Raw genomic sequence first — 15,736 nt, forward strand, 5'->3', positions numbered from 1 at the left:
GGTGCGGTCGACCATGGTGAGGAGGTGGGTGAACCCTCGCGAGGGGGGCAGAGGTCCCACCAAGTCGACGTGCACATGGTCGAACCACCGCTCGGGCACCGTGAACGGGGCCAATGGTGCCTGAGTGTGGCGGTGGACCTTTGCGTGCTGGCACGCGAGGCACGTCCTGGCCCAGTCGCGGACGTCCTTCCGGAGGCCATGCCAGACGAACTTTGCCCCGACGAGTTTCTGGGATGCCCTCGCGCCAGGGTAGGACAGGCCATGGATGGCGTCGAACACCGGGCGCTGCCAGCCAGCAGGCACGATGGGGCGAGGCCGGCCGAGGGAGACGTCACATAGGAGGGCCGTGCCCGCGACATCGAACGGCACCTCGGTGACGCGGAGGCCCGTGACGGCGGTCCGCAAGGCCTGGATGCCGGGGTCGGCGGTCTGGGCCACCGCCATCCGGGCATAGTCGACCCCGAGGTGGACCGCATGCACGACGGACCGGGAAAGGCAATCCGCCACCGGGTTGTCCTTACCCGCCACGTGACGGATGTCCGTCGTGTACTCGGACACGGCAGAGAGGTGGCGCTGCTGCCGTGCCAACCATGGCTCGGCGACCTTGGCCATCCCGAACACAAGGGGCTTGTGGTCAACGAAGGCCGTGAACGGGCGGCCCTCCAGCAGATGGCGGAAGTGTCGGACCGTCAGGTGGAGTCCGAGCAACTCACGGTCGAAGGTGCTGTACCGGCGTTCGTGCGGGCGAAGCTGCCGGCTGAAAAACGCCAGCGGTTGCCAAGCACCACGCTCCCATTGCTCGTGCACCGCGCCCACCGTGTAATCTGACGTGTCGGTGGTGAGGGCGGTCGGTGCATCGGGCGCCGGGTGTGCCAGCATGGTGGCGTCGGCCAGAGCCAGGTTTGAGCCCGCGAACGCCGCGGCCATCGGCTCCGACCATGCGATGTCACCTTTGCCCGGCTTGCCCCGGAGGGCCTCGTGCAAGGGGCGGAAGAGCTGGGCGACGTGGGGCACGAAGCGGTGGTAAAAGTTCACCATGCCCAGGAACTCCTTGAGCCTCTTGACCGTGCAGGGCCGCGGGAAATCCCTGACCGCCTCCACCTTGGCCGGTAATGGGACGGCCCCGTGCACGGTGATGCGGTGCCCCAAGAAATCGATGGTGGTGACACCGAAACGGCACTTGGCAGGGTTGATGATTAGGCCATGCTGGCCGAGGCGTTCGAACAGCGTGCGGAGGTGGAGCAGGTGGTCTTCCCTGGACGCGCTCACGACTAGGATGTCGTCCAGGTAGACGAACAGGAAAGGTAAGTCACGCAAGACGCTATCCATAAGCCGCTGGAACGCCTGAGCCGCATTCTTCAACCCGAAGGGCATCCTCAGAAATTCGAAGAGGCCGAAAGGAGAGATGACGGCCGTCTTCGGGACGTCGACCGGTTGGACGGGGACCTGATGGTAGCCCCGGATGAGGTCCACCTTCGAAAACACGGTCGTGTTGGCCAACCGGGCGGAAAAGTCCTGAATGTGCGGGACCAGGTAGCGGTCGGGGGTGGTGGCATCGTTGAGCCGGCGGTAGTCCCCGCACGGCCGCCATCCCCCGCCGGGCTTCGGCATGATGTGCAGCGGGGAAGCCCAAGCGCTGTTGGAGCGCCATACGATCCCCAGCCGCTCCAGCATGGCGAACTCCGCTTTCGCCACCGCGAGCTTCGTGGGCTCGAGTCGGAGTGCCCGGGCATAGACCGGCGGCCCGACCGTGGGGATCTGATGCTCCACTCCGTGTTTAACTGCCACCGCTGAAAAGGTGGGCCGCGTGAGGGCCGGGAAACTAGCAAGGAGGCGGGTAAAGTCGTCCGCTGCCGGAAGTGTGCAAACTAAACTCGCCGGGACGGAACCCTCCAGCAAGCCACTTGGCAAGCCTCTCGGTGAGCCGCTCAGTGAGCCGCTCAACAAGTTGCTCAGTGAACAAGCGAGCGAGCTAAAGGTTTCGGCCTGGACGAGCCGTTTGTGCTTTACGTTGACCAGCAACCCATTCGCACATAGGAAGTCCTCACCGAGCAATGCCATCGGCATGCTGGCGGTCACGAACGACCATTGAAAGCGCTGCCCTCCGAACCGCAGGGAGAGGCAGCACTTCCCGAACGTGCGGATGGGTGTACCGTTGGCAGCAAGCAACGCGGGGCCCCGGCCCGTGGTTCGCTTGTCTGACATGTAGGCTGGGATGACGCTTACCTGCGCTCCTGTGTCGCAGAGGAAACGGCGCCCGGACAAGGTGTCCGTGATAAAGAGGAGGCTGCCGGAATGGCCGACGCTCAGGGCCGCTACCAAGCACCGGCTTGGTAGTTTCCCGACTTGTCAAACGAGCACGGCGGGCAACACTTCCTAGCCTTGTGGCCGAACCTGGCGTGGTAAGAGCACCAGGCTTGCGGCGGCGGGGGCTTCGGCGGCCGTGGTTTTCTCGGCGGCGGTGGTGGTGGTGGTCGGGGCGCGGCAGCCGCCACGAGGGAGGCAGTAGCATCAGCCTCGGGATCCACGACGGCAGCACCGTAACTCGACCGCATGTCTCAAGCTGCGAAGAACTTGTCGGCCTCTTCAGCCAGGGCGCGGGGTTCCCTTATGTTGGAACCGGCCAGCGCGAGGCGTACCTGTGCGGGTAGCTGGTGTAGGAAAAGCGCCCGAAATAAGAAATCCGGGGCTTGGTCACCCAGCAACGACAGCATATGATCCATCCGCACGGATGGTCGTGTGTCGCCGAGTTTGGGTAGGTCCAGGAGGCGGTCGGCCCGTTCGATCTCCGTGAGGCCGAATGTGGTGATGAGGAGACGTTTGAGCGCCCCGTACTTGTGGTCGGACGGCGGGTGCCACAGGATGGACACGACTCAGGCGGCAGTGCCGGGCCTGAGGGAGGCGACCACGTGGTAGTAACGGGTCTCGTCCGCCATTATGCCTCGAAGCTGAAATTGTGCTTCGGCCTGCACGAACCACACATCGGCCTGTGCTTCCCAAAACTCTGGGAGTTTTACCGTGACGGTGTTGTTGGCCATGGCGCGTTCGGTGGTCAGCAACGGCTGAACCAATCGGGGTCACCAGTGAAGTGGGGTGCTACGCACACAACCTGCTTGCCAAAGAGGTGTGCCACAACGCGTTTGATAACCAAAAGAGTCTTTATTAAGAAAGCTCAAACTGTAGCACTGGGCGGGCTCGAGCTTGGAGCCCGCATATATTTGCCGGGGCCACGCCTAGTCCCCGGGCGTGGCCGGTCGGTCGATAGGCGGGGCATGCCTTCCAGTTCCCCGCCTGGACGTTCGCGCCACCTGCTGGTGCATTGAATTTGTGTCCTCTTGCTTGTGTCCGCCACAATGTCTCTTCTGAGGTAAAAAAAAAAAAAAAAAAGAAGCTTTAAAACATTATACGTATCAAACGATACATTTTATTAAACGGGGAAACCGAATACACACTTTGGTGGTTTTAAAATGACAGAATATGTCTTTATTAGAAAAAAAAAATGAACATTGAAGACGACGCTGCTAAAAAAATACACCGCTCTAATGCATAACCACGAGTTTAAACTACATTTACAACACATATGAAAACTATTTTCATATCACAATGTTAAATATAGAATATATAGAAGATAATGTTTAAAAAAAATGAGCCCTATCTTCCAATGGTAAAAAAATCCTTCAAAAAATTTCTGGATTGGGAATAATATCCTGAGCTTCACCAAAAACTAATCACTTCTTCCTTATCCCAAGGGCAATCATCCCACCAACTTTCATCCAAATCCATTCAGAACTTTTCCAGATATCTTGTTCACAAACACACGAACACACACACACATACACACACACACACACATATATATATATATATATATATATATATACACATACACACACACACACACACATATACACACACACACACACACACACACATATATACACACACACACACACACGCACGCACACACACACACACATATACACACACATATATACACACACACACACACACACACGACAAACATAAATACATTTAATTAAGTGCTGCCTTTTTGTCCCCCGTCGCACCGCGGAGCGAAAGGGGGACTGTGGTTTTTTTATTTCTCTTTTCCTCCTGGCAAAGCTAAGTCACTTTGGATGCAAGCTTTGCAAAAGGATTAAGATAATATAATGCTTTGAAATTTGTTTTTCCATTTTATTACCGATTAATTTTTGCAAAGGATCTTAAACACAGAAATCATCCTAAAGGAATGTTTGATGAAAGGTAATACTAACTGATTATGTCATCAGTGTAGACTCTTGTTCCATGAGTGTAGGGAATCCTGAATGTTTAACAATGTTCCACCTCGAGCACCCACACATACTCTGGAGCACCAATAGTCTTGTTCTCCAAATGCATGACCCAATTTCTTCCTGGAAGGATCTGTTATTTCAGCACCACGTCCACCTGCCGCCAGTTCCTTGAAGGCCATAATTCATCTCCTGATCTGTCTTGGTTGACTTGTTTACTTTGAATTTAGACATTCAATCATTCACGGCACGAGAGACGGTGACGCAGTCGGTTAAGGCAATAGACAGGTGTGGACAGGCGTCTTTGAAGAATCGAAAACCTGATTAACTCAGCATGCTTCACATTCTCCAACAATTATCTTTACTCATGCACTCGCCAAGAAAAAGTAATTATCATTATAAAGCCTTAGCTTATTTTGTGTCCCCGAGGGTAGTGTCACCTACAACACACGGGAATCAAATCTTGCAATAGGCTTCAGAAGTCCTTCCTTAAAATTCAACGCTTGACGCCTTCACGACAAACAACGATTGTGGAGATGTCATCACTTGAATCGCTCTCGCTGGAGCCGGTCAAATGGTCATGATGTGCAGTTCATGCTGAAATGGAACAACAAGAACAAGATTAGAAGTCAATATTTTTATGGAGTTCAAGATCAGACGTGGACTCTCAGAAACACCTGTGTGCTTTGGAAAATCACAGGAAAACCGAATCGGTTGATTTCGAGGAACCCATGTGACTTGCAGCCGTGATTGATTAAACGATTAATAGCAAGAAGAGAAAACATGAGAACATGGGAAGACGAGGTAAGAAAACTAGAATGCCTCGAGGCTTTCTGCACTTGGACAACAACACTTGAGTAGCAAAAAAATTAACGAAACTGTTCATGACAGTAATGTTTCAAACAAATACCACATAGTCTCATAAAATAACTCTTCAACTGGACCTGAAATTTGTATTGCTCTGATTGGCCGCAGGACAATGTAACTTCTCCAAATTATGCTTATGGGACATCCAAAACCTCATTACTCCCACCAGGGAGTAATGCATTCGATCGTGTCCGTCTGTGTGTGTTCGTGTATTTGTGAACAGGATATCTGGAAAAGTTCTGAACGGATTTCGAAGAAGGTTGGTGGGATGATTGCCCTTGGGATAAGGAAGAATTGATTAGTTTTTGGTGAAGCTCAGGATATTATTCCGAATCCAGGAATTTTTTGAAGGATTATTTTTACCATTGGAAGATAGGGCTCATTTTTTTCAACATTATCTTCTATATATTCTATATTTAACATTGTGATATGAAAATAGTTTTCATATTTGTTGTAAATGTAGTTTAAACTCGTGGTTATGCGTTAGAGCGGTGTATTTTTTTTAACAGCGTCGTCTTCAATGTTCATTTTTTTTTTCTTCTAATAAAGACATATTCTGTCATTTTAAAACCACCAAGGTGTGTATTAGGTTTCCCTGTTTCATAAAATGTATCGTTTGATACGTATAATGCTTTAAAACTGTTTTGTTTGTTTTTTTGTTTTTTACCTCAGAAGAGATATCAACATTTTGATTTACCTCAGCGAATGTCAATCGCGGTGTCAGTATTTGATGAACTTATAAAGACTTAGGTGACTTATAAGTGTGACCAGCATGTACACGGGATTCTTCCCAGAAGAATGAGTGGTCGCATTAGCTTGTGCTAGAGTCCCTGTATATAGAGAGTTGTGTCAACTCAAATTTGGACGCCATTTTGTGTCTAAGTGTGTCGGATTAGATATACATGTACATTCGCGATATGGGGTGATATATTCTAAACCTGCTAAAAAAAAATTTACTACACATATTTAGTCTTATTATTACATACAGGTGATATTTGTTTTGTCAAAAACTCAGCTATTGCCGTGAAAAAGAGCTGTGTGGTGATATTAAAAGTGGTATGGCAATGCATATTACAAGCCAAAACTGCATATAAGAGCTAACATTATAAGTAAGACAAACCAATGCTGTCGTTCTCTGAATTTTAATAACTTTTAGAAAGGAGTGTGGGCATATCCAATATTTTTAAAAGGGTGCCGAGAGCAATTCCGGTGTAGGACTTCCAGCCGACATATAGTCTAACACACTTAAAACAAATTCTGTACGTGGTATTGCCATATTTCTATAGTGTACAACTTTAGTTTTATCGACATTTATATTCAATTTCCATTGTAATGATTTAACAAACTGTTAATTAATTAATTAATTAATTAATGGAAAATTAATTCCCTCTGAAAAAGTACAGTGACATTGCCCGCAGACCACCCAACCGCAGACCAGGCAATGTCACTGTACCGGGACATTTCATCAATCAATGACAATATGCGGTCCACTAGGACTACCCGAAAAAAATTGAGCAGGGTTCTTCCCACGGAAATGCATTTTTGGTCAGCTCCTTGAAGATTATAAACAAACACAAATCACTTCCCTTTAAAAGGGTTTTCAACGGACAGACAACCAAAAAAAAACCGAGCAGATAGAATTGCTTTTGAACATCGATCATCAAGCGACGTGGGCCTACCTGGCAGAGTCTCGAGGAGTCGTTCGCTTTCCAGCTCTTTCGTCTGACTTTCGCTTCCCAAATTTGTCTTCTGACGTTATCACTTGGAAATCTATACATCTTATATTTCCCAGATTGGTTTGAACAACCAAAAGCAGAACAACCAGTCATTTTGTTTGGCAATAAACAACATTCCCGTACCAAGCTGACGTTCACGCACGGTGAAGTTAGACACAAAATGGCGCCACGAAATCACGTGACCAGAAATCTCGGGTCAGCACATGGCGCAACTCTCTTTATACAGGGACTCTAGCTTGTGCGACTTAAAACGAGCGAGTTTTGTTTTGACGTTTGGGCCAGTTTTACATGTTGTATCCCTAAGGAATGAAACGAATGTTTTTCCTGGCTTACAATTTTATTTGAAGTCACACATGCCTCAAAATACACTCACTTATATAGAATTGAACGCTGAATCCGAAAATGTAAGTGAAATTGCCTTGTTTTTTTTAACATTATCTTCTATATATTCTAAATATATATACCTGTGCAGTGTCTGTCTTGTGTTGTCTTGTCTTGTGTTGTCACTGAACTACTCCCTCAAACCTTTGTGAAATCGTACTACTCCAACTTGACCCACGGCGGGAGTATGTGCTCTACTGTACTGAGTGGCGTTCCAGGTTCTGAATGATGTGACGAGCTGTGCGTCAGAGAAGACGATAAATAAAACGATGTTAAGCACATTGAACTCGGAGATCCAAGTTGCTCGATGAAGCTGAAACGTTTGTGAACTCGACGCTTTGGGGTTAAGCAATGGCGCACAATTCCACGACGCGAGTGCAGCTGGCGGTACTTTTGGAACCTTCCTCCCGCCTGGTCGAGTGACAGTCTGATCCCGGTGGAGGCCCAAGGGACTCCTGGGATTAGGCCAAGCCTTTTGCCCGCACAACCAGAGTGTTATTGGATGCAGGTCGTCTTGCGGCGATTCCTCATGGCCATCGGCAAGTGGCGAGTGTGAGTTGACCCAGCTGTCCCAAGCTCTGTGAGCTCTGAGAGGCGCTCATTGTGTTGGGGCTCGATGCTTCAAGTCAAATGGGCTTATTGGAAAGGAAATTGCACAATTTATGTCTTCCCTGTAACATTAACACTTCTTTGTTGCATTTCTTTTGGTTTAGTAAGCTGGACACAAAGATGGCGGCTCTGCCAAAAGGCATGTCAGGGCAGGAATTTATAACTTCTTCGGGGTTCCAGCGATAACTCAACTACTCTTCATGAAAGATCCCTTGGGATTTTTACATCCATTTTTACTTTTTTATTTTTTACTGTATTAATAAATTTATTTTATTGTATTAGTAAATTAATAAATTTACTTAGTAAATTTTTTTTACATTTTTACTCCAGCTAATGTGAGCAGATGGGTTGCCCAGTTTATGTTCATCTGAGGGACAGCACGCAGATTGATGCCCCACCTACCATGAGAAACACCAGGATGACAGTTTATAGCTGGGCACAGATTCAAACCTAGCCTAGACAGGTCAGAGGCAAGTGTGCGTGTACCTCCTGGCTATCCTAACAGCTCCACCTGCATGACTTCACTGGAGAGATGTACATGTCCAAACACTATTTAAGCACAATGTTGTGTCAAAACTCAACTTGTGCAGATTTTTGAATTACTATTACTTGTTCCAATCAAAATTTCCATCATGATTGGGCAGTTATACGATTTGCTAATATGTGAGCTATGCATTGAACTTGACTATTGCTGTACTTTACCAGAATTCAAGAAGACAAATCACTTGTATAGTAGGTAACCCATCCATTAATGGCCTTGCTTCGATATTGCGGAGTAGACTTAAAGCAGCAGAGTTAACAATAGAAACATGCTGAGTCTACACCAGCAAATAAATGAATCGAAATTAGTTTCTTGCCAATCTTATGATGTAATAAAATAGGATGAATTGCCTTATTGGCACGTATATGGAAATTTATTGTTGCAAAGGAAGACGGACCGACACAAAAGTGCAACATTTGGAGTCTTGAAACAATTTAAAATAGGAACCAATATTTATTATTTATTTGCTGTGATGCTCTCACATTGAACGACACGTATCAATCGTCAGGCTCGGCTATCTTGTTTCTAAATTTAATTGTAGATTTATTTATTTAAAATCCCCACCCCATTGGGATTGTGTCAATGAGGGGCAAGGGGGGGGGGGGTTGACAACAGAGGCTTAAATCAGACAAGAGAGGCTGTTTTGGAGTGTTTTCGAAGATATTATTTCATTTAAAGCTTTTTATAAAACCTTACTTTTTGCACCTGTTGAATTATCTGATTTATTTATTTTTTATTTTCCTTTCAAATCCCACTGCCATATCTGAGGAATTCAATTGCACTTTGTAAATGAAGCATCATTTTACCAATGAGCTTTTTACCTATTTCTGAGCCGCGACATAGCGTTTCATGAGAAAAAGAATGATTTTGCATTTAGATTTGGTCAGAACACAGTGAATGCAGAATGCAGATCGTGGCCCATTGTGTACCATGATCACTCGGTGGTGTAATGGTGTGAGTGTCTGTTCTGAGTCTGGGAGGCCGGTGGGTGGTTTGAACGGTGCTTTCAACCCTGGCTGGGTCATAGCAAAGACTTTGAGAACAGTATATGCTGCTTCCTTGTTTGACTCTCAGGATTTTAAAAGGATAGAGCATGGACAAACAACCATAAGTTGCCAACTTGGAAGGGAAGATCCTTGGAAGGGAACTCATATTATTATCTCCTTCACAGGAGATATTATTTCAAAAATAATATCACATATTATCATATCATCAAATAATATCATCATCACAGAATATATCTTTGAGATATATTCAAAGATCCAAAAATTGGATCTTTGACACCTGACCTTGAGTGATGCCATACTGCCGAGCAATAGCACACTGTTTCATGCCGTAATTTCGTAAAGCCACCACTCCATGACAAACAGCATTGTCGAGTTGACGGACCATCACCAGAGGAAGCGGCAATAACTTTTGGAGACGTGCAGCAGTTGTTTTCCACTAACACAGAACGCAACAACCCTCGTATACCCGACTGTGAAGCCAATCGTCAAATGCACCTGTCCGTACATCTTGCCACGCCACCTGTGATATAATCCTGTTGTTGACTTCTTGCTGCGACAATCAGTGACATGGTTCTTTTAACAAATAAATCACCAAAGTGTAAAAGAAACTCACCAGATTGATATACTGAGTTAAGAGAGTAAACCCAAGTCAAGAAAAAAAATATATGCCATATTAAATGCCAAGTCTGTACATACCTGAACACTGTAGAACACAAATCACCTTTTTGCCCATTTCAAAATCCTTCTGTTTACCAGCAGTACCTGGAAGTTAAATAAGATGTTGTACAAGACTGCATCAACAGTGCTAAATTTCTGAATTTTTTTTAAAAATATACCCTTTAAAATCATTATTTTATTTCAATTGAATTATATGTTTGAACATTGTGCGGGGTAAGGTGTTCTATGAACTCTATAGTTATTATGGTTTTTATTCTTCTTTTTCTTGTTACAATTATAATTATTATTGTTAGATGTTACCCAGTGGTTGACACTTTCATCTTTCCTTTTACTTACCCCTAACCCATGCAGCTGCCACCCAACGTCAGGTGCATGCCTCTGTAAGCCTGGCTGGTCGGGCCTGTCCTGCAACGAGACATGTGCGCCAGGCTTCTTTGGTGAAGGTTGTGCACAGCTGTGTCACTGTTACAATGGTGCGGACTGCGACCACGTGACTGGCAACTGCGTCTGCGCTCCGGGATACAAGGTTATGTTTCTGCACCTGTTCATTCATACCCTCGAGGTCGTTGACCTCAGACGTCCTCCGTGTGGCACGACGATCAATTCTAAATGATTGCTAATGTGACGCAGGCACAGTTGTGTTCGTGTAATCCCATCAGATGATTCGATAACTACTTTTGCAGACAAACATGTGCTCTTAGTCTAAGTACAACTATCACACGAAAGCGATGAATCTGGACTTCTATCATTCCACTTTCTGCACTTTGGTCATGCGAATTTAATCCACAGTTGTCATGAAAGTATTTATCATTCGTGCAATTTCAGCCTCAGTTAGAGTATAACATTTTGTGACTTCAAACTTAATTAGTGCTAATGTGTTTTGGCTCCAATTTTGTTTTATTTCATCATTTCATTACCATATTTCTTCATTTATATTCTCCTTTGCATGCACATTATGTTTTAGCATCAATTTCTGTGTAGTTTTAATTATTTGTATAATGAAACTTTGTCACTTTGATTCCTTCATCACACTTGGCTTGAGAGACGTCTTGAGATGAACCTGAGTAAGTCACATCCGGTGATAATAGCTGAACCATTAAGAGGAGGTTGTTTTGTCCTGAAAGCACCCGAGACTATAACTTTGCAAGACCTCAATATGAAACCTGACATGAATAATGATTGCTCAATAAAGATGCCGAAATGGCATCACACCCAGTTTGCAATGCGGAACAGCTTTCCACTCCGATGTGAACCTTCTCGACCTATGCAGTAAAAGTCTGTCTTGCTTTTTGACTTTTCTCTTGCAACTTGGTTGTACATTTACATTTCGTTACCTTAAACCCAAAGAGGAGCAATTCATCATTTTGGAAATGTCTAGATTTACCAGTACACAGAGGAACACCAATATTGGCAAGCCAATATATTAGAGCTTATCGCCCCTTCACATTCATCGCATGAAAATAGAGTGTGCTGTACCTGGCGGATGGATGAGGGTCCAGTTCACAATATAATCTTGCATTCCAAGACAGATGTTAGATGTGGTAATGCCAAGATGGAGGTGGTTAGATTATGTCCAAAGTAATTCCGAGTTTGCTGACAGTCTCGTTGCTGTCTGTGATTGCATTCAGCGCAGATGATGGAGAGGGAGGAGGAACGCTATGGCAATGACCAATAGACACAACAAGGTGGATTTTGACTGAAAAGTGCAACTCATTATGATAATGTGACGATATTCTCCATAATAGACCAACAGGATAAAGTTTGAGCGTTTGGGTTATCTGGGTTGCTAGGCCCCTGGCTTTGTTTGAACCAAGTATCTCAATATGCACAAATTTTGAAATTGCAACCTTAAAGGCATCTTGATATATCCTGATATGCTCAAACCAGACTCGTTGGTGTAATGGTGAGAGCGTCGCTCTGAGAGTGGGAGGTCGATGTTCAAACTAGACCCTGGCCAAGTCATACCAAAGACTTTTAAAAATGGTATATTTTTAGCATTTAAAAAGGACAAGTCAGGAGACGACGATGATTCACGAGCGAGCGGTATTCAATGACAAAGGACGGACTATAACCGAAACAGGCCCGGACTGGGGGGTCGGGGGCCCACGTGGCAGGTGAGGCCCCCGACATGCGGTGTACATGCCTATTTACAAAGGGCCCCAATGCGCTGCGTGCACAGGCCTTTAAGAGCCAGCTGTACGTAATTGTGTGTGGTGCTGGCCCAGAAATGTCAAAACGAAGGTTACTGACCTTGTAATGAGATAGAAAATAATATATAATCAGTTATGAGGTTCGTTAGCTATACAATACCGAAAATTCGGTTCAATTCCGATAACTTTGAAAATTTGACCCTTGTGACCTTCAAAGGTCAATGGTCGAAGATTCTGAAATTTGTTGGAAAACTTGTATTTCATGATGTATGTGATAATATAAGATCATGTACGACATTTAACCCTATCAGGAAGCGAACAATGTAATAAAACCATAAAAAATCGACTTTTCTAAATTTCGTGACCTTGTGACCTTGACCTTGGGGCGAAAATGAAAAATCGAGCTCCGTGGGGCTAGACACATGACATTGGCCTAACCAAATACCTAAACCCCTGTCAGATTCCACCAACTCCCTCGGAGAAGATGTAGCTTGAACTCGATTACCCCCTAAAAAGACATCTTTTTCGGGCATGGCTCCGCCCACAATGGGCGCAATACGCCCACTCTAGGCAGGACACAACTAGATCATGATATCAACATCCCACCCAAGTTTCATCAAGATCGGATGATATCATCGGGTAGTTATGCTGCGGACAGACAGACACACAGACACACACCCATGACGAATATCGTGGTCACTCTGTTTGATAACTCGTGAACCAATTGAGCACAGACAAACAACCTTATTTTAGCGGGCTTTGATGGGCGTAATATCCCTCTCCTGTGTTTAAATTGTTTTGTAGGGGAACCCATGTTGTTATTATAAGGCCTCGGAAGTCCATCACACCTTTGACTTTTATCTTACATAGAACAGCATCAGGTTTATGTCAGATCTTCATTAGATTGCGTTTCTAAGCTCCCAGCTTTCATGCACAGAACATATACCTGTGGGCATAGCATAGGTGCGATAGTATTGTGTGGTGATAAAAAAAACCGGTGCATCAACGGCATTCATCCATGCTTTTGGCTTGCCCATGGATACGTAATATTTCATGTTCAACCAGATGCCTATTTTACTTTCACTTCCTTGTTGACCTTGGAGCCTTGATATTTACAAAAGGGGTGGGTGATGCATGACCATGCAGTTGCCAAATTATCTACTGTCTGTATTTTCTAGGCTACAATCCTGGACGGGTCACCACTCCAACTCAGGAACTTAGGGTAGGAATTCGGAATTTGTTTATGGTGTTGGAAATAGCTCGCCTACCCTTTGCGTAGGACACCATTTAATATCCACTAAAGGATTTCTGGTAGACTGCACACGCAGTTTAACATCAATCCGAGGTTAGGGTTAGGGTTAGGGTTGTTAGGGACAGTTTACTCACACTGACGAATCATCACCGGGATGACAGTTTACAAGTTGTGTCGGTATTCAAACCCAAGCCAGACAGCTTAGAGATGAGTGTGCATACTTCTAGGCCATTCTTCCAGCCCAAAGTAACTTTTACTGGACGGTAACTCTGTTTTGAACTGAAGTTGGAGAAGACCCCAAAAGGTGTCCCAGTGAGACTATGGGAAATTAATTAATGAGTGACCCAGCAGTTAGTATAAGCTAAATATGTGTGCTAAGATTTTGTATTTTCTAAAGAAAATGAGAAATGCAGAAAGGTCGATAAGCTTTGAAATCGGTTACCTGGCCACTTTAACGGGAAATCTTGTGGGACCAGAAGAGAACTGGCATCTCCAAAATCAGTTTGAAAATGAAAAAAAGGAAATAGCCCTCCTTCACTGGAAACTTTGATAAGTTTGATCAGTTGAAAATAGCAGGTGTTCGTTATCGAATCAATATGCCACTTTAGTTTCTCAATACTGTATCGCATTCGTGTGCTCTGCCCGAAGGCAGGTAAAGTACTGCCGAAGCAGTTTATTGGCAAGGGTTATGCTGGGTAGTTTGCCTTTGCCTTCTCAGTGTAGAGCTAGGGCAGGAATTTGGAATTTATTCATGGTGTCGGTGATGATAACTTGCTTACTCTTCACAAAGGATAATAAGGATAACACGGGACAACAGAGGTGAGTGTGCATTTCCTCTAGGCCTTCCTGCCAGCCTTTCTCACTACTTCTGCATTCAAATGAATTGTTGTCTGCAAAAAGGACACCTTGACCAATGGGTCTTGCGCTGTTTGAAAAAGTGGCTTCACACAGTTTCGCTTTCATGGGTGGAGTACTGGCCTATAGCATCCAATGGGACATGCCACGAGAGCCATCTTGAAAAGCACATTGCTAACCTCCTAGCTTTGCCACAAATCATACGCATCCATTGAGCTCCTGCACAGACTAGGCCGACACAAAGAGGGGACTGAGGATTTTAAAGCCGCCTGAACTCAGAAGCTAAGAAAGCATTTCTTTGAGATAGAGGCGTTTGAGGTTGTAATTGGATTTGCTGCCCTGGCATGAAGAGGGCGAGATGCCTCAGTCTGTTCGGATTTTTGGAGGCTTGACATGCCCGATGGGCAAGCAGCTGTGAGCTATCAGCAGGCACCAGATATTGACACTTCCCCAGTTGTGGAGTTCAACATGCTCGGCTGGGCCCAGCACATCGCCACGTCCTTGCTGTTCAAACCATCGCCACTGTTAACCCGTATTTTTAAAGGTCTGTCGGCTTCGGGCTCTTTTTAATTAGTCATTGACTCGCGGCGTGGTGCTGTCCGGTCACCCCATGCCATAGACATTGCCTGATCCTGTGAAAAATTGAAGAAAGAGCGACAGCTTGAATTACCCTGTTTTTCCTCCACTTGCATTTGCCTAGTGTTACAGGTGCCGGTATGCATAGTAATATATCAGTAGTGTTCCATACTTCGTGGAAGATAAATTGCTTTGAAATTCTGAAGCCTGTTTGTATTTTTTTTCTATTTTTCCTCTCCACAAAGAGCCTCTGGAGATTTCCTGGGAGGAATTTAGAAAAACTCTGCCTGAATTTTGATGGGGAAACGCCTCTGAAGTGCCAATGGAAATGTCTTTGTCCTCGCTTGGTTCTGGCCGCAGAGCCCCCAGACACAGAGTGATGGCGTCTCAAAGCTTCGGGCATCGGGCGTTTGGAGACACAACAAGCGGGTCGACCCGTGACGTTTATAAAATTTGACAGTGCTAACTGCTGCAATCTGCTTTGGGTTCGTTAGCCTGTCCGCTGGACGTCCTGCTTGCTGGAGTAATTGAAACTTTGAGAGGGTGGCGGCTTGAGAAGTGGTCGGGGAGTGAGTTTTGGGAGAGGGTAGGGGGATTAGAAGGTAGATTGGTGTGGTGTTGTCTCCTCATTCCTTCACGTAACGACTAATGATTTTTCTCTTTCTGGAGGTCCTGCGGTACTCGTTGTTCCAAAAGCAATAATTACACGAGGTCACGTTCTTTCTACGAAGTGAAGTAAAATACATTTGAGTACATATAGCCCTGAATGGCAATCCAGTTTAAAGGAAGCAAATA

The 15,736-nt window shown here is 45.7% G+C and overlaps 1 protein-coding gene across 1 annotated transcript in view; it reads left to right on the forward strand.

The window, feature by feature from the left end:
* Nucleotides 1-15,736, forward strand: part of MEGF10 (multiple EGF like domains 10) — a 314,701-nt gene that overhangs the window by 167,465 nt on the left and 131,500 nt on the right. The window contains exon 9 of the mRNA XM_068109104.2: nucleotides 10,460-10,634. Within this exon, the coding sequence (XP_067965205.2) occupies nucleotides 10,460-10,634 (175 nt within the window). The remainder of the gene's footprint in view (nucleotides 1-10,459; nucleotides 10,635-15,736) is intronic.

This window comes from Myxine glutinosa, chromosome 2 (genome assembly GCF_964187855.1).
Source record: "Myxine glutinosa chromosome 2, kmMyxGlut1.1, whole genome shotgun sequence".
NCBI classification, from domain to species: Eukaryota; Metazoa; Chordata; class Myxini; order Myxiniformes; family Myxinidae; genus Myxine; species Myxine glutinosa.